Genomic DNA, 27,950 nt, shown 5'->3' with positions numbered 1-27,950 from the left:
TTTTAATGCTTGGAGACTTGCTTTTCAGCTTTGCCAAATGCATCACCCTTTCTTCTATGCTGTTCCATGTCATCATGAACACTCTGTAGAGATCCCTAGAAATGAGCTTCCATGTTAGTGGAGTTTCCAATGAGAAGCAATCTAATATTTCTTTTCCGCTAACTTTTACATGAAATATTTCTAAGAACTTACTACAGTTCTAGAATGGTAGGCATCTCTTACTTTCATGTTTCTTTGTTTGTGTGTTTTCTCATGTCCATTTGCCTATTAATAAAGAATAGAGAATGGTTGTAAATCTCAGTGACTCCTTTTTGGTTTATGTCGCAAATGGCTTCATGTATTTTTCTGTTCTAGGAAATACTAAGCTTGATGTCTTCTGTTTTAATTTCAGTACCGACTGAGGAAACCCCCGGGGTACAGGACTGCTACTACCATTATGGACAGAGTTACCGAGGCACATACTCCACCACTGTCACAGGAAGAACTTGCCAAGCTTGGTCATCTATGACACCACACCAGCATAGTCGGACCCCAGAAAACTACCCAAATGCGTACGTCTTTGTTCTTTACCATAAGCAAAGGAAGGGCCAATGGAAGTTTCTGTTAGAAGAGTCATGCTTCGAGGTGACTGCTCAGGACTCAACTTGGCTCAGATGCAGAGGAACATTGCCTGTGAGCAAAAGTTCTTAGAGAAGACTTTTTTTTTTTGAGACAGAGTCTTGCTCTGTTGCCCAGGCTGGCGTGCAGTGGCATGATCTCGGCTCACTGCAAGCTCTGCCTCCCAAGTTCACACCATTCTCCTGCTTCAGCCTCTCTAGCAGTTGGGACTACAGGCGCCTGCCACCACACCCACCTAATTTTTTGTATTTTTAGTAGAGTCAGGGTTTCACTGTTCTAGCCAGGATGGTCTTGATCTCCTGACCTCGTGATCTGCTCACCTCAGCCTCCCAAAGTGCTAGGATTACAGGCGTGAGCCACTGCACCTGGCTGAGAAGACATTTTTTAAGCTGGCTCTCCTTCCTCCTAGTTTTATGGAAGCAGAAGGATATATGGAGGTGAGGAGATCTTATTAATAAAACAGTCAGGATGACAAATGACCAAAGAGTTAGAGTACCCTTCTACAACATTGGCTGAGGGTTAATACAACCTTTTCACCTTGGAATTCTATCATTCTAAGCTCTAGTCCCTGAAGTGAATGTTGTGTTGGCTTTTTGCATCTTGGGTCACAGGGAATTGATATGTGCACATCTATGGAGAGGCAAATCTTTTTCTATCTACTCTTTTTCAATGGGTACAAACTCACTTGGTCCTGAGCACCAGTGGTCTGAAAGGATACGGGCTGCCCAGAGGAGAAGAAAAAAGGCAGGAAAGCAGATGAGAGTCAGCAAAGGGGCGATGCTGAAAAGTAAAAGGGGCGGGTAGATGGACAGAAGCCATGATCTGACCACTCTGGCCAGTCTTTCGGCCATAAGTGACTACCAAAGACATGGCAAAATGGTTTCCACATGTTGAACAACAGATGCTAGAGGACCAAGAGTATTGCAAGAGGGAGAAAATGAGATCAACCCATCAATGCCTTGGCTTTCTTCAAGGAGACCCTTCCTGCACTGAAGAGCAAGGAGATGGAGCCCAAGCTGACTGTAGCCATGTTGCTGAATGGAGGAGAGTGATTGGACTTTGGGATTACTCAGGTAGTTAGGATTTTCTAGCCATGCTAAGAGTAAGAATGGATTTGTGGAGGAAAGGAGCTCCAGGCTTAGAAGTCTCCTCAAGTGTTAGTCTAAACATAAAGCAGCACTTGCATAGAAGATTTTCCACAAGAAAATATGGCAAAAAAACATCTATTGAGGAACAACAACTACAAGGGAACAGTGAGCTTAATGAAGGTGACCGAGCTCACATAGTGCTCTGGAATATTGGAGTTTTGACAAGCTAGAGAGAAGAGACCTCGTTGAAAATCTTGCACATTCAGTAGAGACCTCAGAAAAGTCAGACTTTATGAGTAGACTTTGTATATTCCTAGAATAAAGGCAGCTTCAGAAAAAACTTAGTAATGCTGAAAAGCAAATCTCCAAGAATTAAAATGGTGTCCTAGTCAATTAACTGCCTTCTAGAAGAAAACTCAACCCTCTTTACAGGTGAACAACAAAGTTAAGTTGCTGAGCTATGAAATATCCACAGTGTGAGTCCTAAATTTATAACTTTACTACACATAAAAAAGCATTTAGTGTGAACCATAACCAGGAAAATAATCAGTCAATAAAAATAGAACCAGGAATGATAGAAATGATTTAAATGGCATGAGAATTTGACATATTAGTATCATAACTGCATTGCTGGATTTAAGAAAACATAAACATGGAATGTAACAGATATCATATCAAGGGAAAGTAAAAGGATAAAAGAGTCAAATCAAATTAAATAACTATTAAAAGGTATATCTTAAATGAAAAATTCACTGGATGGTCTCCCAATCAGGTTAGTTGTTTCCAGGGAAAAAATTAACTGAAAAATAATTCAATAGAATCTACAGAAATAGCTGCACACATACACACACACAATGGTGCAAGTGCACACACACATACCCACACAGGTGTGAATCCTAGAGCCACACCAGCATTGAAACATAGAGAAGTAAAAAGTGTTCATTGAGGAATATGTAGCAATGCTCAATGTGTTTTACCCTAATAAGAGCTTTTGTGATATATGATTGAAAAACTGACACAACTGAAGAGAGAAATAGATAAGCCCACACTCTGAGTTAGAGATTTCCTTGATTCACTCACTATGGTTATAAATCTTTCCCAAACACAACAGGCTAGAACAAATATGCAAAAAATTAGACATAGTATCTTTGTTCTCAATAAAAACATCGACCTATTTAACATTATACCGAACTACCAAATCCACATTAAAGTGTGCATGGAGCATTCACTGAGGTGTACTCTACATATGGCCTTCCAGCAAGTCTCCATAGATTTGAAAGAATTAAAGTCATACAGAGCGTGTCACTTTATTCTCCCAGAATAAAGTGACATACGAATAATGAGCAGTTTGCCATCTTCTCAAATATTTGGGAGTCATACAGTGCATTTCAAAATACTCTTTGGGGCAAAGAAGACATCACTAAGGAATTTAGAAAAGTTTTGAACTGAGTAAGAATATAACACAATCTATCCAAACTTAGGAGATACAGTGAATATCTTTAGGCTTTTACATAACTTTAGATGCTCTTAGGGAAAAACAGAAATATGTAATAATCAAGATTTCAAACTGCAATTGTCAAAGTGTAGTCTAGAGAAACCTGAGGACCTTTGAGTACCTTCAGAGACAGTCTGTGAGGTTAAAGGACTTTGCTATGTGAAAAGTAAGATGCTATTGGCACTTTTTACTTTCATTTTCCAACAAGAGAAGGGTGGAGTTTTCCACCAGTTATATAATGTGTAATGGCATCATGTCTCTGATGGCTAAGAAAATGGGCAATTGTTGACTTTGTGTGTTAAGAAATTCTCAGTGTTGGTTTCTTATACAATAAATATTCATCTTGTGTTTTGAAAAAGAAAAGCTCTTTGGAATCCCCTATGAACAAAGACTTTGACAGCTGTTGATCTAAGACCACAGCTTAAATATCTAGACAAGAAAAAAAAAAAAAGCAAATAAGAGCCAAGGAAAGCAGATGGAAGGAAGTAGTCCAAACCAGTGACATTCAGTGAAAAAGAAAAGATACCAACAAAGGAGTAAACTCTTGAAACAGAAAGTTGGTTCTTTGAAAAGATCCACATGATTGAACACAGTCTGGCTAAACAAATGACAGACCAATGAGGATGCACAACCATCACCATCTGGAGTAACGGGAGAGGTGCCATGGCTATAGCATCTTCCAGTTCTGAAAGCTGAAAAGAAGATTTTGAGAACAATTGTAGGTGAGTAAATTCAGGAATGTTAATCATGTGGACCAATTCCTGAGGAAGACAACAAATCAGCAAACCAGATGCTGAATAGATAGTGTAGTCCTGTAGAGAGACATACAGAGAGGCTGACAGAGAAATATTTGTATGTGCATAAAACAATCTACCAGACACACTTCAAAATCAATCTCAGTTAATCTGGAGGAATGTATTTCACAGAAGGTGGAAGGAGGGTATTCTGATACTCTCTTGTACACATTGATGTTTACTGTCAGTTTTCTTATGGAGCATAGATGACTTTGGATGTGTTACAATACGAATGATAATTTGTCTTTGAGATGTTTGCAGTTGTTTAGAAGTTGAGGACCATTTGTGCATATTATGGGACCTTTAGTGAAAATATTTCAAAGTCTCTTTCTTACACTTTTTTATAGCAAAACTTAGAGGGTGCTGGATGCCTCTGTATCTTCTCCCATCTCTGAGGACCTGTATTGTTTTGGTATTTGCAGTGGCCTGACCAGGAACTACTGCAGGAATCCAGATGCTGAGATTCGCCCTTGGTGTTACACCAGGGATCCCAGTGTCAGGTGGGAGTACTGCAACCTGACACAATGCCTGGTGACAGAATCAAGTGTCCTTGCAACTCTCACGGTGGTCCCAGATCCAAGCACAGAGGCTTCTTCTGAAGAAGGTAGGAAGTCTATGGCCAGACAACCACATCCTAGGACATTGGGATGAAAAGAGTTGCAAAATCTTAGTGATATAGAAGCCTTCCATGCTCACACAATTCCAAGTAGAATGTGGACTCAGGGTCAGCCACTGGGAAGGAACACTCAGCGCCTTCTCTGGGAGAACCAGAGCTGTGATGTTTGGCACCCTGTGAAAGGGTGGTACCTTTAGGAAGGGTGCAGACCCTCTAGGGCACTGGACTTACCCCTCCCCTGGTTATTCAAAGGATCATTTTAGTGTCCTAGCCAGACGGATATTCTAACATTTTGCCAAATTTGTGAAGATTTACCAAGCTCATGATAAGCCTTTCCTGGTATTTCTTCAAGTAGGCAGTGTTCATTGCATCTTCGGCTTTGCGGTTTTGGAGGAATGTGGTTTTTGAGTTTGTCATCCTTGAGAAACTTAATATAACTTTTCTTAGTTCCATATACTTCTGGATCCAGGTAGCAGTACATAGATAACAAATGCTCCATCATTCTGGCCTATCTCCATCTTAAGCCAGTCCTGCACAACTAGGCTTTGATGGGAGGGATCTCTCAGTGTTCTTGCCCCTCCTTCTCATGGAACATATATCTGTGTTGGTCTTTGAGAAGAACAGTAGTGGATATCTACTTTGTTGCAATGCAGAATCCTGGGCCAAAGATACCAGCCATCCCTCCAAGGGAATAAAATTTTGGCCAGTAGCCCTCTCTGAGAGACAATTTGTCTTTGCCTATGAGTCCTAGATGCAGGACCACTTCCTGTCCCATTTTCAAGAAGCTGAAGGCTTTGGCTTTGGAGGATCAGTGGTCTAGGGAAATGTGTGATGGTTTCATGTTTGTCCCCACTGACAGTCAATCACCACCTACAACCTGCACAGCCTGATGCATAGCAGTCTGGTCTCCTGCCTTATTCTCAGGAACACCCAGAAGATGTCTATATTAAAGAGCATGCACATGAGTGCAATTTTGACTGATAGGCACTCTGATCTTTCCTTTGGTGCCCGTGATTTAAAGGAAATCTTTCTAAGAACTCATTAAAGTTCTAGAATGCTATGAATCTTTGGGTTTTATTATTGGTATGTCCATCTGCCTGCTAGTATAGAACAGAGCATGGTAGTCTTTTTCAGAGACAATGATCCTGTTTCAGTCACAGATTTCTTCTGATGCTTCTGTGTTCTAGAAATTACTCAGCTTGATTTCTCCTCTTTGAATTTCAGCACCAACAGAGCAAAGCCCCGGGATCGAGGATTGCTACCATGGTGATGGACAGAGTTATCGAGGCTCAGTCTCTACCACTGTCACAGGAAGGACATGTCAGTCTTGGTCCTCTATGACACCACACTGGCATCAGAGGACAACAGAATATTATCCAAATGGGTACGTCCTTGAGTTTTCTTCAAAGAGAGACAGCAGTCCCCTTAGATTTCTCTTGGAAGGGCCATGCTTCCAACTAACTTCTTATGACAAATTTATCTCAGATATGGAATGTTGGGTAGAATGTCTCAGGCTTCTTTCTTCAGGCACAGTGTCTGAAAGGAGAGAAATGTCAGGCCAGCTCTCTTTTCTCATAGTTGACAGAAGCAGGAGGATATTTGAAGGTGGTGAGTTCTCATGAATAGAAAGCTCAGAACACATGGCCACGTGCTTAGAAATAGCACCATTCCACAATGCCCACTAAAGACCAATGCAATAGTTCAACCAGGGATTTCTGTCATTCTAATCTCCAAGCCCTGCAGTGAAGGTTGTGTTAGCCATGTTCATCTTGGGCAACAAGTAAAGGATATCTATGTTGACATCCAGATCTTCCAATGACTTTCTCCTCTAACCTGTACAAACACACTGGGTTCTGAGAACAAGGTATCTGAAGAGCTATGTGTTGCCAGCACATAAGGAGCAAAAGTAGGAAGGCAGCTGAGAGTCAGGAAGTATAAAGATTCTGAAGAGTTACACATGCAGGAAGATGGACAGAAACCCAGTTCTGACAATGTCAGCGTTTCTGCCATGAAGGACTATCAAATACATGGGAAAAGTGTTTTCATAGGTTGGACAACAGACATGATAGGCCTGAGAGAATTCAGAAAGAGAATCAAAGGAGATCAACCCTATCATGTCCCTGGCATCCTTCCTGGAGACCGTTAAAGGGCAAGCAGATGGAGCCCAGCTGACCACAGCAGTCTTGCTTAACTGAGGAGAGAGACTGGAGTTTGTGATGCCTCAGACATCTGACGTATTCTAGGCTGGCTAAGAATGAGAAGGGATTTGTGGAGGAAAGGAGCTCCAAGAATATGCACAGAAGTCTTCTCAAGGCTTTGACTAAATACAAAGCTGCATATGCACAAGGAGAGTTTTCACAAAGAAAGAACAATAAAGAAAAGCTACTGGGGAAAGAACAACTGCAAGGGAACAGTGAGCTCAATGGAGATGCTAGAGCTCACATAGCACTGGGGGATATTTGAGTTCTGACCACTCAGAGGAGAGACACCTCACTGAACATCTTGGGCATTCAGTAGAGGTCAAAGAAAGCCATAATTTGGGAGTAAGATCTTCGGATTCCTAGAAATAAGGTGACTCCAGAAACACTCCAGCAACCCTTCTTCCAAGCCAGTCTAAAAAGATCCAAATGATTTCCAAGTAAATTAACTGCCTTCCAGAAAAAAGTAAACTCAACCCTCCTTAGAGGTAAGGAATGAATACAAGTTTCTCAGTTATATGACATCCCCAGAGTGCAACTTCCATTTAAAAATTTACTAGACACAAAAGAAGTTTTCACTGTGATCCATAACTGGGAGAAAAATTACTCAAAACAAATAGGCCCAGAAATAATAGAAATTATGGCATTGGCAAGAACATTTAAAATGCACCTCTGAGAACTGTGTTTCAGGAAAGTGTCAGCAAAAGCTGACCATGAGAGAAATGAATGCATAATATCAGAAAAGAAAAGAATTGAAGAGCCAAATGGAAATTTAAAAACTGAGAAAAGGTATATCTGTAAATGAGGAATTCACTAGATGGCCTTATCATCACTTTAGATATTATGGTAGGAAAAGTGAATCAGAAAATAATTCAATTAAAGCCAGACAAACCACAAGACAGACAGATAGACACAAATACACATACACACAATGACTGAACCAATTAATCAACAGAGCCTCAAGGACATCTAGGAAAACATCCACACACTTAGTATATGTGTTAGGCAAGTCACAGAAGGAGAGGAAAAAGATATTGTGACAGAAGTTATACTTGAAGCCATGATGGCTGACAAATTTCCAAACATACAGAAAATGAGAAATTCACAGTCATGAAGCTCAATGACTCAGGCATAGAATTTTAAAGAGCAAAACTCTGATTTACCGGGGTACGTCATAGTTAAATTGTCTGATTTCAAAGCTAAGAAGAAAAAAAGGGGGTTCCTATGAACAAATATTTTGACAGTTGATCTAAGACCACAGCTTAAATATCTAGGCAAGGAAAAGCAAATAAGACACAAGGAAAGGGGATGGATGGAAATAGTCCAAACCAATGACATTCAGTGAACAAGAAAATAGACCAACAAAGGAGTAAATCCGTGAAACAGAAAGTTGGTTCTTTGAAAAGATCCATGTGATTGACCACAGTCTGGCTAAACAGATGACAGACCAAGGAGGGAGTACAACCATCACCATCAGAAGTAACAGGGGAGAGGAGCCATTGCTATACCATACTCCAGGTCTGAAAGCTGACAAGAAGATATCGAGAAAAACTGTGTGTGAATAAATTCATGAATGTAGACCATGTGGATCGATTCCTTAGGTAAACAACAAATCAGCAAACCAGACACTGAATAGATTGCGTACTCCTATAGAAAGACATACAGATAGCCAGACAGAGAAACATTTGTACATGCATAAAACAATCTACAAGACACACTTCAAAATCTCCCAGTTAATCCAAAGTAACATATTTGGCAGAAGGTGGAAGGAGGGTATTCTGATCCTTTCTTGTACACATTGATGTTTTCTCTTGGTTTTCTTATGCAGTATAGACGAGTTTGGATGTGTTACGATAAGAATAATAATCTGTCTTTGAAATGTTCACAGTTGTTTAGAAGTTGAGGACCATTTGTGTTTGTTACCGGACCTTTAGTGAAAATATTTCAAAGTCGCTTTTTACCACTTTGTTACAACAAAATGTAGAGGATGCCTGGTGCCCCTGTATCTTCTCCCATCTCTGGTGAACTGTATTGTTTTGTAATTTGCAGTGGCCTGACCAGGAACTACTGCAGGAATCCAGATGCTGAGATTCACCCTTGGTGTTATACCATGGATCCCAGTGTCAGATGGGAGTACTGCAACCTGACACAATGTCCGGTGACAGAATCAAGTGTCCTCGCGATGTCCACGGCTGTTTCTGAACAAGGTAAGAAGTCTCTGGCCAGACAACCACACCCTTGGACGTTGGGATAAAAAGAGTTGCAAAATATTAGTGATACAGAAGCCTTCCATGCTGCATGGGAATTCGAATGTGGACTCAGGGGCAGCCAATGGGAAGGAAGCCTCAGCACCTTCTCTGGGGGAACCAGGGCTGTGATTTTTGGCACCCCATGACAGGGTGGTGTCTTTAGGAAGCGTGCAGTCATTCTAGGGCACTGGACCTACCACTCCTCTGGTTATTCAACAGATTATTTCAGTGTCCTAGTGAAGATGGATATTCTAACATCCTGCCAAATTTGTGATGATTTACCAAGCTCATCATGAGCCTTTCCTGGTATTTCTTCAAGTAGACAGTATTCATTGCAAACTTCAGCTTTGCAGTTTCAGAGGAATGTGGTTTTTGAGTCTGTCATCCTTGAGAAACCTGATATGACTTTACTTAGTTCCATATCCTCCTGGGTCTAGGTAACAGTACATAGCCAGCAAATGCTCCATCTCCCTGTCTACCTTAATCTTAGGCAGGTGCTGCACACCTAGGCTTTGATGGAAGGGATTTCTTAGTGTTCTTGCCCCTCCTTCTCATGGAACACGTATCTGTGTTGCTCTTTGTGAAGAAGAGTAGTGGATGTCTACTCTGTTGCAATGCAGGATCCTGGGCCCAAGATTTCCCACCGTCCCTCCAAGGGAATAAAATTTTGGCCAGTACACCTCTCTGAGAGACAATGTGTCTTTGCCTGCAAGTCCTAGATGCAGGACCACTTCCTGCCCCATCTTCCAGAAGCTTAAGGCTTTGGCTTTGGAGGATCAGTGCTCTGGAGAAATGTGTGATGGTTTCATGTCTGCCCCCACTGACAATCACCACCTACAGCCTGCATGGCCTGATGCATGGCACTCTGGTCTCCTGCCTTGTTCTCAGGAACACCCAAAAGAGATCTTTGCCAAAGAACATGCATATAAGTGCAATTTTGACTGATAGGCACTCTGATCTGTCCTTTGGTGCCCAGGTTTTAAAGAAAATCTTTCTAAAAACTCATTGAAGTTCCAGAATGCTATGAATCTTTGAGTTTTGTTATTGGCATGTCCATCTGCCTACTAATATAGAACAGAGCATGGTCGTCATTTTCAGAGATGACTGTCCTGTTTCTGTCATGGATTTTTTTCTCATGCTTCTGTGTCCTGGAAATTACTCAGCTTGATTTCTCCTCTTTGAATTTCAGCACCAACAGAGCAAAGCCCCAGGGTCCAGGACTGCTACCATGGTGATGGACAGAGTTATCGAGGCTCATTCTCCACCACTGTCACAGGAAGGACATGTCAGTCTTGGTCCTCTATGACACCACACTGGCATCAGAGGACCACAGAATACTACCCAAATGGGTACGTCTTTGAGTTTTCTCCCAAGAGAAACAGCCATCCACTTAAATTTCTCCTGGAAGAGCCATGCTTCCAGCTAACTTCTTATTACCAAATTTCTCTCAGACCTAGCATGTTGGACAGAATGTCTCAGGCTTCTTGCTTTGGGCACAGGGTCTGAGAGGAAAGAAATGTCAGGCCAGCTCTCTTTTCTCATAGTTGACAGAAGTAGGAGGATACTTGGAGGTGGTGAGGTCTCATGAATAGAAAGCTCAGAAGAACATATGACCATGTGCTTAGAAATAGCACCATTCCACAATGCCCACTAAAGACCAGGGCAATAGTTCAACCAGGGAATTCTGTCATTCTAATCTCCAAGCCCTGGAGTGAAGGTTGTGTTTGCCATGTTTGTCTTGGGTAACAAGTGAAGGATATCTATATTGACTTCGAGATCTTCTGATCACTTTCTCCTCTAACCTGTATAAACACATTGGGTTCTGAGAACAAGGTGTCTGAAAAGCTATGTGTTGCCAGCACATGAGGAGCAAAAGTAGGAAGGCAGCTGAGAGTCAGGAAGTATAGAGATGCTGAAGAGTTACACATTCAGGAAGATGGACAGAAACCCAGGTCTGGCCATGCCAGCCTTTCTGCCATGAAGGACTATCAAATACATGAGAAAACAGTTTTCACATGTTGGGCAACAGATATGGTAGGCTTGAGAGAACTGAGAAAGGGAATCAAAGGAGATCAATCTCATCATTAGCCTGTCTTCCTTCCTGGACACTGTGTTGGATTGAAGGACAAGCAGATGGAACCCAGCTGACCACAGCAGTCTTGCTTAACTGAGGAGAGAGACTGGAGTCTGCGATGCCTCAGGCAGCTGATGTGTTCTAGGCTGGCTAAGAATGGGAAGGGATTTGTGGAGGAAAGGAGCTCCAGGAATACGCACAGAAGTCTCCTCAAGGCTTTGGCTAAATACAAAGTTGCGTATGCACAGGGAGAGTTTCCACAAAGAAAGAACAATAAAGAAAAGCTACTTGGGAAAGAACAACTGCAGGGGAACAGTGAGCTCAATGGAGATGCCAGAGCTCATAGCACTGGGGGATGTTTGAATTCTGACCACTCAGAGGAGAAACACCTCACTACATTTTGGGCATTCAGTAGAGACCAAAGAAAGCTGTATTTTGGGATTGGGATCATCTTATTCCTAGAATCAAGGTGACTCCAGAAAAACTCCAGCAACCCTTCTTCCAAGCCAGTCTAAAAGGATCCAAATGATCTCCAAGTAAATTAACTGTATTCCACAAGAAAAAAAACCCAACCCCCCTTACAGGCAAGGGACAAATACAAGTTGCTCAGTTATATGACATTCCTATTGCGTGACTTCTATTTAAAAATTTAATAGAGACACAAGAAGCTTTCACTGTGATACATAACTGGGAGAAAAAATCACTCAACACAAACAGGCCCAGAAATTATAGAATTGATGACATTGGTGAGAACATTTAAAATGCACCTCTGAGAACTGTGTTTCAGGAAAATGTCAGCAAAAACTGACCATGAGAGAAACAAAAGCAGAATAGCAAGAGAAAAGAAAAGAATCGGAGAGTCAAATGAAAATTAAAGAACTGAGAAAAGGTACATCTCTAATGAAGAACTCACTGGATGGCCTTATCATCACTTTAGACATTATGGTAGGAAAGGTGACCTAGAAAATAATTCAATAGGAGCTACACAAATCACAGGACAGACAGACCAACAGACAGACAGAAACACACACACACACACATACACACACACACACACACACACACACACACACACAAAGACTGAACCTATTAATCAACAGAGCCTCAAGGGCATCTAGGAAAAATCCACACATTTAATATATGTGTTAGGCAAGTCACAGAAGGAGAAGAAAAAGATATCGTGACAGACATTATACTTGAAGCGATGATGGCTCACAACATGCCAAATATCCAGAAAACAAGAAACTCATAGTCAAGAAGCTAAATGACTCAGGTATAGAATTTTAAAGAGCGAAACTCTATAATTTACTGGGATACATCATAGTTAAATTGCCCCAATTCAAAGCTAAGAAGAAAAAAAGGGAGTTCCTATGAACAACAGCTTTGACAGCTGTTGATCTAAGACCACAGCTTAAATATCTAGGCAAGGAAAAGCAAATAAGACATAAGGAAAGTGGATGGAAGGAAATAGTCCAAACCAATGACATTCAGTGGACAAGAAAATAGACCAGCAAAGGAGTAATCCATGAAACAGAAAGTTAGGTTCTTTGAAAAGATCCATATGATTGGCCAAAGTCTGGCTAAACAGATGACAGACCAAGGAGGGAGCTTATCCATCACCATCATGAGTAACAGGAGAGAGGCACCATTGCTATAGCATCCTCCAGGTCTGAAAGCTGAGAAGTAGATATTGAGATCAACTGTATGTAAATAAATTCATGAATGTAGATCATGTGGATGGATTCCTTAGGTAAATAACAAATCAGCAAATCAAACACTGAATAGATCACACAGTTTTATAGAGAGACATACAGAGAGCCTGACAGATAAACATTTGTATGTGCATGAAACAATCTACAAGACACACTTCAAAATCCCTCTTGGTTAATCCAAAGGAACGTATTTGGCAGAAGGTAGAAGGAGGGTATTCTGATCCTTTCTGGTACACATTGATGTTTTCTCTCAGTTTTCTTATAAAGCATAGATTACTTTGAATGTGTTACAATAAGAATCATAATCTGTCTTTGAAATGTTGACAGTTGTTTAGAAGCTGAGGACCATTTGTGAGTGTTATGGGACTTTAGTGAGAATGTTTCAAATTTGCTTGTTAACACTTTGTTACAAGAAAACATAGAGGGTGCCAGGTGGTGTGTATCTTCTCCAATCTCTGGTGACCTGTATTGTTTTGGAATTTGCAGTGGCCTGACCAGGAACTACTGCAGGAATCCAGATGCTGAGATTCGCCCTTGGTGTTATACCATGGATCCCAGTGTCAGATGGGAGTACTGCAACCTGACGCAATGTCCAGTGATGGAATCAAGTGTCCTCACAACCCCTATGGTGGTCCCAGTTCCAAGCACAGAGGTTCCTTCTGAGGAAGGTAAGAAGCCTGCAGTCAGACAACCACACCCTCGGACATTGGGATAAAAAGAGTTGCAAAATCTTTGTGATGCAGAAACCTTCCATGCTGCACAGGAAGTCGAAGGTGAAGTCATGGACAGCCAATGGGAAGGAAGCTTCAGTGCCTTCTCTGGGGGGACCAGAGCTGGGATGTTGTGTGCCTTGTGAGGGATGGTGTCTTTAAAAGGGGCACAGACCCTCTAGGATACTGGATTTATCACTCCCCTGTTATCAAACGAATCATATTAGTGTCCTAGCCAAGATGGATAGTCTAACATTCTGCCAAACTTGTGAAGATTTACAAACCTCCTAAGCCTGTCCAGCCCTTTCTTCAAGTAGGCAGTGTTTACTGCAGTCTTCAGCTTTACCATTTTGGAGGAATGCCATTTTTGAGGCTGTTGTTCTTGAGAAACCTAACATGACTTCATTAGATCCGTATTGTCCTGAGACTTTGAAGCAGTACATAGCCACCGAATTGTTTATCTCCCCAGCCTACCTTCATCTTGGGCAGGCCTTCCACACCTAGGATTTGAGGGAAGGGATTTCTCAGTGTTCTCGTCCCTCCTCCTCATGGAACATTTATCTCCATTGTTTTTTGAGAAGAAGAGTAGTGGATGTCAGCTTTGTTGTAATGAGGGATCCTGGGCCCAAGATTCCGTCTCCCCTCCTAGGCTATAAAATTTTGGCCTGTACTCCTTCTCCCTGAGAGGCAATGTGTCTTTACCTGCAAGTCCTAGATGCAAGATCCTTTTCTGCCCTACACCCCAGAATCTGAAGCCTTTTGCTTTGGAGAAGCAGTGGTCTAGTGTGCAAGGGTTTCATGTATACCCCCCACTAACAGCCAATCACCACCTATAGCCTGCACAGCTTGATGCATGGCACCCTGGTCTCCTGCCTTGTTCTCATGAACACCCAGAAGAGGTGTAAGCAAAAGACCATTCACATGAGTGTAATTTTGAAGTATAGGCACTCTGATCTGTTTTTTGTTTGTTTCTTTGTTTGTTTGTTTTCCAGGGTTGAATTAAAATATTTATGACTACTTATTAAATTTCTAGAATCCTATGAGTCTATTTGTATTTTTTATTCTACATTTCAATTTTCATGCTAATATAGAAGAGTGTAAATTGTTAATCCTCAGATTATTCCACTTTGTGTGTAATAATTTCTTTCACGTTTCTCTTTTCTAGGCAATACTGAGCTTGATTTTCTCTTTTAATTTCAGCACCAACTGAAAACAGCCCTTGGGTCCAAGACTGCTACCGAGGTGATGGACAGAGTTATCGAGGCACATTCTCCACCACTATCACAGGAAGAACATGTCAGTCTTGGTCATCCATGACACCACATTGGCATCGGAGGATCCCATTTTACTATCCAAATGCGTATGTCTATCATGTTAGCCATAAAAGGAACAATAGTCAACTAAAATTTCTCTTAGCTGGGCCATGCTACAAGCTCACTTCCTAGGTCCAAATTTCTCATGACTCAGAGTTTATAGCAAAATGTCTCAGGAAACTTCCTTTTGAGCAAAGGGTCTTAATGAAGAGAAATTTTAGGATTGCTATCTTTCATAACAGTTTGATGGAAGCAGCAGGATATATGGAGATGGTGAAGTCTCATTAATGTAAAGCTAAGGAGATCAAATGACCAAATGCTTAGACAAAGTATCATTCCACAATGCCCACTAAAGATCCATGCAGTCTTTCAACCATGCGATTCTATCATTCTATCCTCCATTCCCTGAAGTGAAGTTTGTGTTTGCCATTTTTGACATGGATCAGAAGTAACAAATTCAGGCTGGGTGCAGTGTCTCAGGCCTGTAATCCCAGCACTTTGGGAGGCCAAGATGGGCAGATCACCAGAGGTCAGGAGTTCGAGACCAGCCTGGCTAACATGGCAAAACCCCATCTCTACCAAAAATTAAAACATTAGCTGGTCATGGTGGTGGGTACCTGTAATTCCAACTACTTGGGAGGCTGAGGCAGGAAAATCACTTGAGCCTGGGATTCAGAGTTTGCTGTGAGCCGAGAACATGCCACTGCACTCCAGCCTGGGTAACAGAGCAAGACTCAATCTTAAAAAAAAAAAAAAGAAGAAGAAAAGGAGGAGAAGAAGAAGAAGAAGAAGAAGAAGAGGAAGGAGAAGAAGAAGAAGGAAATAGAAATGAGTGCATATATTTTTATATGAGTACTAGCCTGTATGAACACACTGGGCTCTAAGCACCAGTTTTCTGAAGGGATATGGGTTGTCAGGCAGAGTAAAAGCAGGAATGCAGATGAGAGTCAGGAAGTAAACAACAGATGTGGTGATTAAAATGGGCAGGTACATGGACAAAAAAATGCATGTCTGACAAAAACTGGCCTCTTGCCATAAGTGAGTATGAATAATATGAAAAACTGTTTGCACATGTTGGATAGCAAACAGTACAACCTGAGATAATTTAGAAAGGGAAATAAATAAGATCAACCCCACAATTACCCTTCCTAGACTTAAGGGCAAAGAGTTTTAACCAAAGCATTCCACAGCAGTCTTGCTAAAGTGGGGAGAGAGACTGGAGTTTTGTTTGCTAATAAAACTGAGATTTTCTAGGTTAGGTAATAATGAGAAAGTATTTGTGGAGAAAAGGAGCTCCAGGAATACACACAGAAGTCTCTTCAAGTCTCTGGCTAAACAGAAAGCTGTGTATGCACAGAAAGAGTTTCCAGAGAGAAAGGAGAATAAAGAACAGCTACTGGGGAAAGAACAACTGCAGGGGAACAGTGAGCTCAATGAAGATGCCAGAGCTCACATAGCACTGGGAGGTATTTGAGCTCTGACCAGCCTGAGGAGAGACACCTCATTGAACATCTTGGGCATTCAGCAAAGACCCCAAAAAACCATACTTCAGGAGTAGAATTAATGCATTCCTAGAATAAAGTCTACTCCAGAAACACCCTAGAAAAGCTTAGAAACCAAGTCTAAAAAGATCCAAATGATCTCCAAGTAAATTAATTGCCTGTCAGAAGAAAACGTAACCTCTTCAGAGGTAAACAACAAAATTAAATTGCTCAATTATATGGTATCCACAATGTGTGACATACATTTAAAAATTTGCTAAACATACAAAAAGCATTTAGTGTGACCCATAACCAGGAGAAAAATCAGTCAATACCAATAGACCCAGAAATGATAAAAATAACAGAATTGGCAAGGAGATTTAAAATGTATGTATCATAATTGTGTTCAAGGATTTAAAGAAAGCATGAACAAGAAATAAATAAATGGATAATATCAACAGAAAGAAAAATTGTAAAAGGACAAAATGGAGAGTCAAGAACTGAAAAAAAAAGACATCTCTTTAATGAGAAAATCACTACATGGCCTTATACTCATATTAGATAGTACAGATGATAAAGCTAACTAGAAAATATTAGGGTGGTGCAAACCATAGCACGCCTATACAAAGCCTGAGACGATAAACAGAGCCTCAAGGACATCTATGAAAATATCAAAATATTTAATATTTGTTTAAAGCAAGTCACAGAGGAGGGGAAAGAGATATTGGAACAGAAAAAATACTTGAAGCAGTGATGGCTGATGATTTTCTAAATATGGAAAAAATGATAAATTCACATAGTCAAGAAGCTCAATGAATCAGATATAGGATTTTAAAAAGTAAAGCTGTATGATTTATTTGGACACATCGTAATTAAATTGTCCATAATCAAAGATAGAAAGTAAAATCTTATTTGAAGCCCAAGGGAAAAAACATACCTTTACATAGAGTAACAGTGACAAATGACTGATGCCTTCTCATCAGAAACAACACAAATCAGAAACAATAGAATAACACCTTTAGAGTGGTAAGAAGAAAAAAAGATCAAATCAGAAACAACAAAATAACATGTTTAGAGTGGTAAGGAGGAAAACAAGATCAAATCAGAAACAATGGAATAACACCTTTAGAGTGTAAGAAGGAAAAAAAGATCAAATCAGAAACAGAATAACACCTTCAGAGTGGTAAGAAGGAAAACAAGATAAAATCAGAAACAACGAAATAACACCTTAGAGTAGTAAGAAGAAGAAAAGATCAGGTCAGAAACAATGAAATAACATGCTAAGAAGAAAAAAAAAAAAGATCAAGTCAGAAACAATGGAATAACACCTTTAGAGTGATAAGAATGGAAAAAAACCAGCAAGCTTAAACGCTATGCACAGCAAACAATTCCACTGAAAATGAATGTTACATAAGTATATATTCTGTCCTCCTAAAAACAAAGAACAAATAAAAGAATGTTTCATCAGCAGGATTATGTAATAAAAGATGTGAAAGAACACTATGTAAGTAGAAGAAAAATAATACCATGTGGGAATTGTCATCAAACACAAAATACTATCAAAACAAAAAAACTTTATTGATAAATTTAACACAATATGCGAAAGAGCTATACCATGTATACTACATAACATTGGTGAGAAGAAAATTAGAAGATCTAAATAAAGACACATCATGCTTATAGATTAAAAAATCCAATGTCACTTTTCCCAAAACTGATCTTTGGCTTCAACCCACACCCAAGCAGAATTGCTGCAGTCTTTTCTTGAAAACCTAACAAAATGTATATGCTAGAATCACCAAGACAATCTTTAAAAAGAATAAAAAACTTGGAATAAAATCACAAGTTTGTGGGATAGATGCATATGGTAATATGGAAATTCTCATAAAGACATGTAGTATTGGCTGGGCCCCTTGGCTGTAAAATCCTAACACTTTGGGAGGCCAAGATGAGAGGAGTGCCTGAGACCAGGAGTTGCAGACAAGCCTGGGCAACATAGCAAGACCCCCATCTCTACAAATATTTTAAAAAATTAGACAGGTTTGGTGCCATGTGTCTGTAGTGCCAGCTATTCAGGAAGCTGAGGTGGGAGGATCACTGGAGCCCATGAGGTGGAGGCTGAAATAAGCCATAATTGTGCTACTGAACTTTAGCCTGGGAGACAGATTAAAACCTTCCCTCTCTCTCTCAAACAAACAAACAAAAAATACATAGTATTGGGCAAAACTTACGCAAGCAAAAACAGAAAAGGGTCAGAATGAATTTACATATATGGTCAATTTATTTTCAGTACAGGTGTCAAAGCAATTTAATGAGGAATTTTTTTTCCAAAATTGTTCTGAAACAACTGGATAGCCATAGAAAAAAACTATAACAGACATGAAGCTTGAATCCTACTGTATTACTCAAATTAATTTGAGATAGCTCTTAGACCTCAATGTAATAACTAATTCTGAAGCTGAAATATAAAACTGCTATGAAAAATATAGTATCTTATAACCTTGGAGACAGAAAAATTTTTTGAGAGAAGAACCAGAAAACACTAACTGTAAAAGAAAACAAATTATAATGTGGGCTTTCATTGAATAAAAACTTATGCTCACCAAATATCACTGTTAAGAAAATAAATAAGTAACACACTGAAAGAAAAACACTCTCATCCATATATCTGACAAATGGCCTGTAACCAGAGTATGGAAACATTTCTCCCACCCACTAATCAGAGGACAAATAACCTAATCAAAATGGGCAACAGGCTTGAATAGGCATTTCTTAGGAAAAGATGCACACAGAGCCAATAATCACCTGAAAAAGTGCACAACATCTTAGCCATCAAAAATCAAGAGTTATAACCCTCATAAGATGACACTGAACATCCAGGGTACATGGATACATTAAGAAGACACAATAATAAGTGGTGTCACCGATTTGGAGCTAGAATGTGCCACTCTCTCATATGCTGGTGGAAGTTCAAAATCATACAACAAATTAAAAAATCAGTCTGATGGTTTCTTATAAAGTTCCATAAATATGCATCTATCCTACAAACCTGTAATTCTATTCTTGAATATTTACCCCCCAAAAATGAAAACATAAGTCCACAAAAATCTATATAAATAGTCATAGCAGCTTTATGTTTTATAAACTCAAAATAAAAACTATTTCAGTTTTCATCAAAATAAAATGAAAACTATTTAAATGTTTTCATCAAAAGAAAATGAAAAAAGAATTTCCAGTATATTTATACAAAGGAATACTATTCATCAACAAGGAACAATTTACTGATAGTCTCAGAAGCATGAACAAAGCTCAAAAATATATTAAGGAAAGAAGCCAGACGTCAAAGTGTATAGTCTGTATGAGTCCATTCATGTGAGTTTATAGAAGACACAAAATAATTTATGGTGAAAGAAACCAATAGCATTTGCCACTGGCCGTGGGAAGAGGGTAGCAGAGATTGATTGAGCAGTCACACAAGGGAGTTTCTGGGGTGGTGAAAATGTTCTGCATCATGAGGGCAGTGTGGGCTACACAAGTATATGTATTTATCAAATCTCATCCAGCTACATTTAAGATCTGTGCATCTCACTCTATGTGAAAATATACCCAACTGAGAAAAAGAGCAGGTATCTCTTTCAGGTGCTACATCACTTGATACATCCAGTTGTGTTAAAAACCACTGCCTAACATCCTCAAATGGGGGATCTGGGTTTGAGACTAGGTCACATGTGTAGAGTCTCTACAGAGACTGTGTTGGATTCCCATGGTCCATAATACGTTCCAAGTTTTCTCAGACAGCCACAGGTCATGAATGTGAGGATTCTGAGAGGTTGGAGCAACGTTCTTGGGAGGCATAAGGGGGAAGGCATTCTCCAAGATTCCCCCAGCCTGGGGTCTTCACCTGCTGTGCCTCTTACTGCATTGTTTTCTGACTCATCCATAGCCACTTGACCCCTTCAGATCCCATAGTCTACCTAGCTGTCTCCCTTTATGCCTTGGGTCCCGCTGTTCTTTCAACTCATCACCCATTCCTTCAGTCCCAGAGTGGCTGCAGCCAGCAGAGGATGGACTGAGAGCAGGAGAGGAGGTTGTGCCCATGAACCCATCCTAGAGAAGCAGCATCCTGCTTGGGAGCTAGTTTTCCAGGGAAGCTTTTATAAGTCCTGTAGACCCAAACCCACTTGCTCTACCAGATACAGTATTTATAGTAATACTATTTTCATGATTATTTTATATTGCAAATGTAAAGCATTTATGCTACACTATGAGTAAATAGAGTAAGGGGGCTGGCATGGGAATTATATAATCTTGGATACCATTTCTTCCTTGGGGAAATATATTTGAGTTCCAACTTACATATTACTATATAGTCCTATAGAGAGAGATACAAAGAGCTAGACAGACAGAGATATCTTTGTATGTGCATTAAAAAATCTAAGATACGTACTTCAAAATCTGTGTCATTTATTCTGGAGGAAAGTATTTGGCCGAAGGTGAAAGGAAGATATTCTGATCCTTTCTTGTACAGACATGTATTATCTCAGTTTTCATAGAGAGCATATACTACCTTTGATGTTTTAAAATAAAAATTATAATCTGTGATGTGTCCACAGTTGTTTACAAGTTGAAGCTGAAGACCACTTGTGCTTGTGGCAATATTATTGTATGTATAATGGGAATATTTCTTTTTTTCTATTATTATACTTTAAGTTTTAGGGTACATGTGCACAATGTGCAGGTTAGTTACATATGTATACATGTGCCATGCTGGTGTGCTGCACCCATTATTTCAAAGGCACTTGTTAACACTTTGTTACAGCAAAACGTAGAGGGTGCTAAGTGCCCTTGAATATTCTCCCATCTCTGGTGACCTGTATTGTTTTGAAATTTGCAGTGGCCTGACCAGGAACTACTGCAGGAATCCAGATGCTGAGATTCGCCCTTGGTGTTACACCAGGGATCCCAGTGTCAGATGGGAGTACTGCAACCTGACACAATGTCCAGTGACAGAATCGAGTGTCCTCACAACTCCCACAGTGGCCCCGGTTCCAAGCACAGAGGCTCCTTCTGAACAAGGTAAGAAATTTGTGGTTAGACATCTATATAGTGGGATGAAAAACCATGGAAAATCTTACTGATGCAGAAGCCTTCAGTGGTACACTGGAGGGTTGGTTGAGGGTCTGCAAAGTGGAGGAAAGCCGCAGCGCCCTCCCTGGGGGATGCAGAACTGTGATTTTTGGCACCCCGTGAGGAGGCAGTGTCTTTAGGAAGGGCACAGTGTCTTTAGGAAGGGCACAGACCCTCCGGGGCACTGGGCTTACCACTCCCCTGGTTATTAAATGGGTCATTTCAGTGTCCTAGCCAAAACTGATATTCTAACAACCTGCCAAATATGTGAAGATTTCCAAGCCAATAAACCTTTCCAGTAATTTAAAATAGACTTTTTTCATTGCAATCTACAGTTTGCAGTTTCTTAAGAACTTGGCCTTTGAGTATGATATCCTAGAGAAACCTAAGGAGACTGCATTCTTTTTCTATTGTCCTGGGGCTACATAGCAGGAGGTAACCAACGAGTGCTGTCTCTCCCCGGCCTTCCTCAGTCTTTCACAGGCTCTGCTCACCTCAGCGTTGAAATTAGAAATTTCTAGGTGTTCTTGCCTCTTCTTCTCATGAAACTTGCATTGGCAGTGAGTCTACAGAAGAAAAGGAAGAGAATTCTGCTTTGTTGCAATTCAGGACTCTGGGCACCAGAAGATTCCCTGTCTCTCCTCCAAGGGAATAAGTTGTTTGTCTCTAACCCTCCTTGAGAAACAATGAGTCTTTGCCTGCACTCCTAAATGTAGGATGATTTCCTGCCCAAATTTTCAGAAGATTAAGGCTTTTGCCTTGGTATGAGCAATGGTCTAGGGAAATGTGCAAGGGTCTCGTGTCGGCCCCTGACTGACCACCAGTCACCTCCTACAGCCTGCACCAAGGAATGCATTGCATTCTGGTCTTCTGCCCTGTGGTTCTCATGAAAACCCGGCAGAGATTCATACGATGGAGCTGCACATGAATGTAATTTCCAATGTCCAGCATTCTCCTCTGTTCTTTATCTTTAGATTTAAAAATAATGTTTCTATGAACTTATTAAAATTCTAGAATACTATGAATCTATTGGGTCTTTTCACGTCCTTTTGCTACTAGTGGAAAAAAGAATAGTAATAATTTTCAGAGGCTACTGTCCAGTATGTGACATAAATTGTCTCCCATGTTTCTCTGCTCAGGCAATTACTGAGTATGATTTATTTTATTTTAATTTCAGCACCACCTGAGAAAAGCCCTGTGGTCCAGGATTGCTACCATGGTGATGGACAGAGTTATCGAGGCACATCCTCCACCACTGTCACAGGAAGGACCTGTCAATCTTGGTCATCTATGATACCACACTGGCATCAGAGGACCCCAGAAAACTACCCAAATGCGTATGTATTTGATTAAAACCATAAGAGGAGCAACAGCCAACTCAAATATTGGTTAGAAGAGCCATGCTTTAAGCTCACTTCCTAGGGACAAATTTCTCTTAGACTCACATTTTGGCAAAATGTCTCAGGACTTTTGCTTTTGTGCAAAGAGTCTAAGAGAAGAGAAATTTTAGGCCTGCTATCTTTCCTAATAGTTTTATGGAAGGAGTAGAATATACAGAAGTGGTGAAGTCATATTAATGTAAAGCTCAGAAGATCAAATGACCAAAGCTTAAACACAGCATCATTCCACAATGCCCACTAAAAATCAATGTCATCTTTCACTCGTGCAATTCTGTCATTCTAAATTTCAATTCCAGAAGGTTTGTTTGCCATTTTTGTCATGGGTAATAAGTAAAAAAAGAAATTAAGATTATATATATATGTATATATATACACACACACATCTGAATATTTATATATATGTCTGAATATTTATATACTTATGTATACATTTTATATTTAAATTTTTGTATAAATGTATATATTTTTAATATTTTATTAAAAATTATATTGTTTCACTATGTATGTCTATTTTTATATTTTTTAATATAACATTTTAAATATTTATATATAAATATTCAGGTATGTAACTGAGTATTCATTTACACACACAAATATATGTGTGCCTGTGTGTGTATATATATGGGTATATATATGTATATATATGGGTATATATATGTGTATATATATATATGGGTATATATATGTATATATGTGGGTATATATATGTATATATGTGGGTATATATATGTATATATGTGGGTATATATATGTATATATATGGATGTATATATATGTATATATATGGATATATATATGTGTATATATATATATGGGTATACATATATGTGTATATATATGGGTGTGTGTGTGTATATATATATATATACACACACACCCATATATATATATACACACACACACATATACCCATATATATATGGGTATATATATATATGTATACACACACACACACACACATACATATGAGTATAAACACACTGGGCCTGAAGCACCAGTAGTCTGAAAGGACATGTGTTGTCAGGACTTGAAGAGCAAAAGCAGGAAGGTGGATAAGAGTCAGGAAGTACACAGATGCTGAAAAGTAAAATGGACAGGTACATGGACAAAAAGCAGGTGTAAGCATAACAGCCTTTTGGAAGTAAATGACTATAAAATATATGAAAATGCTGTTTTTACATGTTGCACAACATTTTCATATAAAATATATGAAAATACTGTTTTCACATGTTGCACAACAGATAGTAGTGTATTGAGATAATTTAGAACAGAAAACAAATGTGATCAACCCCATAAGTATGCTGTATGTCATCATGGATTGAAGGGAAAAGAGATGGAGCCCAAGCAGACCACAGCAGTCTTGATGAACTGAGAGACACCAGAGTTTGGGATTACAAAGGCAGCTGGGATTTTCTACACTTGGTAATAATGAGAAAGAATTTGTGGAGATAAAGAGCTACAGTCATGTATATAGAAGTCACCTCAGTGTAATATAAATCTGCATATGCACAGGGAGTGATTCCACAATGAAAGTAGGACAAAGAACAGCTACTGGGGAAAGAACAACTACAAGGGAACAGTGAGTTCGATGGAGATGGCAGAGCCCACAAAGCACTGGGGGATATTTGAGTTCTTACCAGCTAGAAAAGAGACCTCATTGCAAATCTTGGGCATTCAGTAGAGACCCCAGAAAAGCCACTCTTTGGAAACAGAGTTGATGTATTTGAAAAGCAAAGTCTACTGCACAAAAATCCTAGCAAAGTTGAAAAGCAGGTCAGAAAGACCAAAATCATCTCAACATAAATTAGTTGCCCATCAGAAGAAAACTTAACCTCTTCATAGGTAAACAACAAAATCAAATTCCTCAGTTATCTGGCATCCACAATATGTGACATAAATTTAAAAATTTACTAGACATACAAGAAGCATTCAGTGTGATCTATAACCAGGAGAAAAATCACTCAATACAAATAGACCCAGAAATGACAGAAATGATGGAATTAGCAAAAATATTTAAAATATACATATGATCATTTGATCTTGTGATCAGATATCACAAGAGAAGAAAGAGATACTTGAACAGAAAAAATGCCTGAAGCAATGATGGCTCAAAACTTTCCAAATATGAAGAAAATAAGAAGCTCACAGATTCAAGAAAACTAATCAATCAGAAATATGATTTTGAAAAGTAAAAATGTATGATTTACTTGGGCAAATCTTCTTGGTTAAATTGTCTAAAATCAAAGATAGCAAGGAAAATTTTATAAGCCAGAGGGAAAAAGATTGTTTATATAAAGGAACAGTTACACAAATGACTGATGCCTTCTCATCAGAAACAATGAAAGTCAGAAACAATAAAGTAACATCTTTAAAGTAATAGAAGAAAAACCCAAGTGGTGAGGGATCATGGCAGACAGGAGGCAGGACTAGATTGCAGCTCTGGACAGAGCAGCATGCGGAGGCTCGTATTGTGAATTTTAGCCCCATATTGACTGCAAGAACAGACCAGCAATCCTGAGAGGACCCACAGACCGTGTGAAGGAAGCAGACTGCTCCTGCAGGATAAGGGAGACACCCCAAATACTGTGAGTTCCCCAACTGCAGAAGTGGAAAAGGGAGGCCTTACTCCCTCAAACACATCCCACAACTGGAGAAGCTGAAAGTCTGTTTGCAGGAGAAGTTCCCAACTTTACCTGGGGCTCAGTAAAGTTAGAGAGCTGAGCCAAGCGAAATATAGGGGTAGAGGAAGCAGCAGAGAAGACCTGGGAGCTTGCTGGATCCCCAAGCAGCTCATTCCTGCCTGGCACCACAGGGATCCATCAGAAGGGTGGCCAAAGGAACAGAGGGTAAAACTCCACAGGGAGGACTGCTCTACCTGAACTTTGTAACAATTTGAACAGGGGGAGAAGCCTCCTGGCCAGAACTTGGGGGAGGACATGAATCTGGTTTGGAGACTTCACAGGTGGGGGAAGGACTAAAGCCCTTTTCTTTCACAGCTGGGAGGTGGAAAGCCTCAGGCAAGTTTTCAAGCCTGACTTTCCCCCCACCTGGAAACAAACTTGGAGCTGCTGGGGGGTTGGGGGCATGGTGGGAGTGAGACCAGCCCTTCAGTTTGCATGGGTGCTGGGTGAGGCCTGTGACTGACAGCTTCCCTCCACTTCCCTGACAACTCAGATGACTCAGCAGAGGCAGCCATAATCCTCCTAGGTACACAACTCCAGTGACCTGGGAACTTCACCGCCATCCCATATAGAAGCTTCAGTAAGACGTGCCCAAGGAAAGTCTGAGCTCAGACACGCCTAGTCCCACCCTCAACTGATGGTCCTTCCCTACCCACCCTGGTAGCAGAAGACAAAGAGCATATAATCTTTGGAGTTCTAGGGCCCACCCAACTCTAGTCCCTCTCCACACTAGTATAGCTGATGCAGGAGGCCAACCAGCACAAAAATAGAGCATCAAACCACCAAAGCTAGGAACCCCTATGGAGTCCATTGCACCCTCCACCACCTCCACCAGAACAGGCACTGGTATCCACAGCTGAGAGACCCATAGATGGTTCACATCACAGGACTCTGTACAGACAATCCCCAGTACCAGCCCAGAGCTGGGTAGACTCGCTAGGTGGCAAGACCCAGAAGACAGGCAACAATCACTGCAGTTCAGCTCACAGAAAGCCACATCCATAGGAAAAGAGGGAGAGTACTACATCAAGGGAACACCCCATGGGACAAAAACATCTGAACAACAGCCTTCAGCCCTAGACCCTCCCTCTGACACAGTCTACCCAAATGAGAAGGAACCAGAAAACCAACCCTGGTAATATGACAAAACAAGGCTCATCACACCCCCAGTTCACCAGCAATAGATCCAAACCAAAAAGAAATCCCTGATTTACCTGAAAGAGAATTCAGGAGGTTAGTTATTAAGCTAATCAGGGAGGGACCAGAGAAAGGCAAAGCCGAAGTCAAGAAAATCCAAAAAAAAAAATGGTGCAAGAAGTAAAAGGTGAAATATTCAACAAAATAGATAGCTTAATAAAAAAACAATAAAAAATTCGGTAAACTTTGGACACACCTTTGGAAATGTGACATGCTCTGGAAAGTCTCAGCAGTAGAATTGAACAAGTAGAAAAAATAAATTCAGAGCTCAAAGACAAGGACTTCAAATTAACCCCATCCAACAAACACAAAGAAAAAAGGATAAGAAAATATGAACAAAGCCTCCAAGACGTCTGGGATTATGTTAAATGACCAAATATAAGAATAATTGTGGCTCCTGAGGAAGAAGACAATACTAAAAGCTTGGAAAACATATTTGGGGAAATAACTGGGGAAAACTTACCTGGCCTTGCTGGACACCTAGACATGCAAATACAAGAAACAAAAAGAACATGTAAATACAAGCAGCACAAAGAACACCTGGGAAATTCATCACAAAAAGATCTTTGCCTAGGCACATTCTTATCAGGTTATGCAAAGTTAAGACGAAGGCAAGAATCTTAAGAGCTGTGAGACAGAAGCACCAGGTAAGGTATAATGGAAACCCTATCAGATTAACAGCCAATTTTTCAGCAGGAACTGTACAAGCTATAAAGGATTGGAGCCCTATCATCAGCCTCCTCAAACAAAACAATTATCAGTCAAGAATTTTGTATCCAGCGAAAGTAAGCATCATATATGAAGGAAAGATACAGTCGTTTTTGGACAAACAAATGCTAGGAGAATTCACCATTACCAAGTCACCACTAGAAGAACTGCTAAAAGGAGCTCTAAATCTTGAAACAAATCCTAGAAACACATAAAAACATAATCTCTTTAAAGCATAAATCACACAGGACCTATAAAACAAAAGTACAAGTTAAAACACAAAAACAAAAAACAAAACCGAAGTACAGAGGCAATAAAGAATATGATGAATGCAGTGGCACCTCACATTCCAATACTAAAATTGAATCTAAATGGCCTAAAATGCTCCACTTAAAGGATACAAAAAGAGTTGGTGGCTGGCAAGATGGCTGAATAGGAACAGCTCCAGTCTGCCGCTCCCCGTGAGATCAACACAGAGGTTGGGTCATT

The 27,950-nt window shown here is 40.1% G+C and overlaps 1 protein-coding gene across 1 annotated transcript in view; it reads left to right on the top strand.

Annotated features, from left to right (window-relative positions):
• Positions 1-27,950, top strand: part of LPA (lipoprotein(a)) — a 261,628-nt gene that overhangs the window by 183,303 nt on the left and 50,375 nt on the right. The window contains 9 exon segments of the mRNA XM_063725300.1: positions 392-551; positions 4,418-4,599; positions 5,836-5,995; positions 8,859-9,016; positions 10,248-10,407; positions 13,331-13,512; positions 14,755-14,914; positions 21,243-21,424; positions 22,653-22,812. Of these exon segments, the coding sequence (XP_063581370.1) occupies positions 392-551; positions 4,418-4,599; positions 5,836-5,995; positions 8,859-9,016; positions 10,248-10,407; positions 13,331-13,512; positions 14,755-14,914; positions 21,243-21,424; positions 22,653-22,812 (1,504 nt within the window).

This window comes from Pongo abelii, chromosome 5 (assembly GCF_028885655.2).
Source record: "Pongo abelii isolate AG06213 chromosome 5, NHGRI_mPonAbe1-v2.0_pri, whole genome shotgun sequence".
Lineage (NCBI taxonomy): Eukaryota > Metazoa > Chordata > Mammalia > Primates > Hominidae > Pongo > Pongo abelii.
Note: the sequence above shows the minus strand (reverse complement) of the source record. Positions and strands in the feature narration are given on the sequence as shown.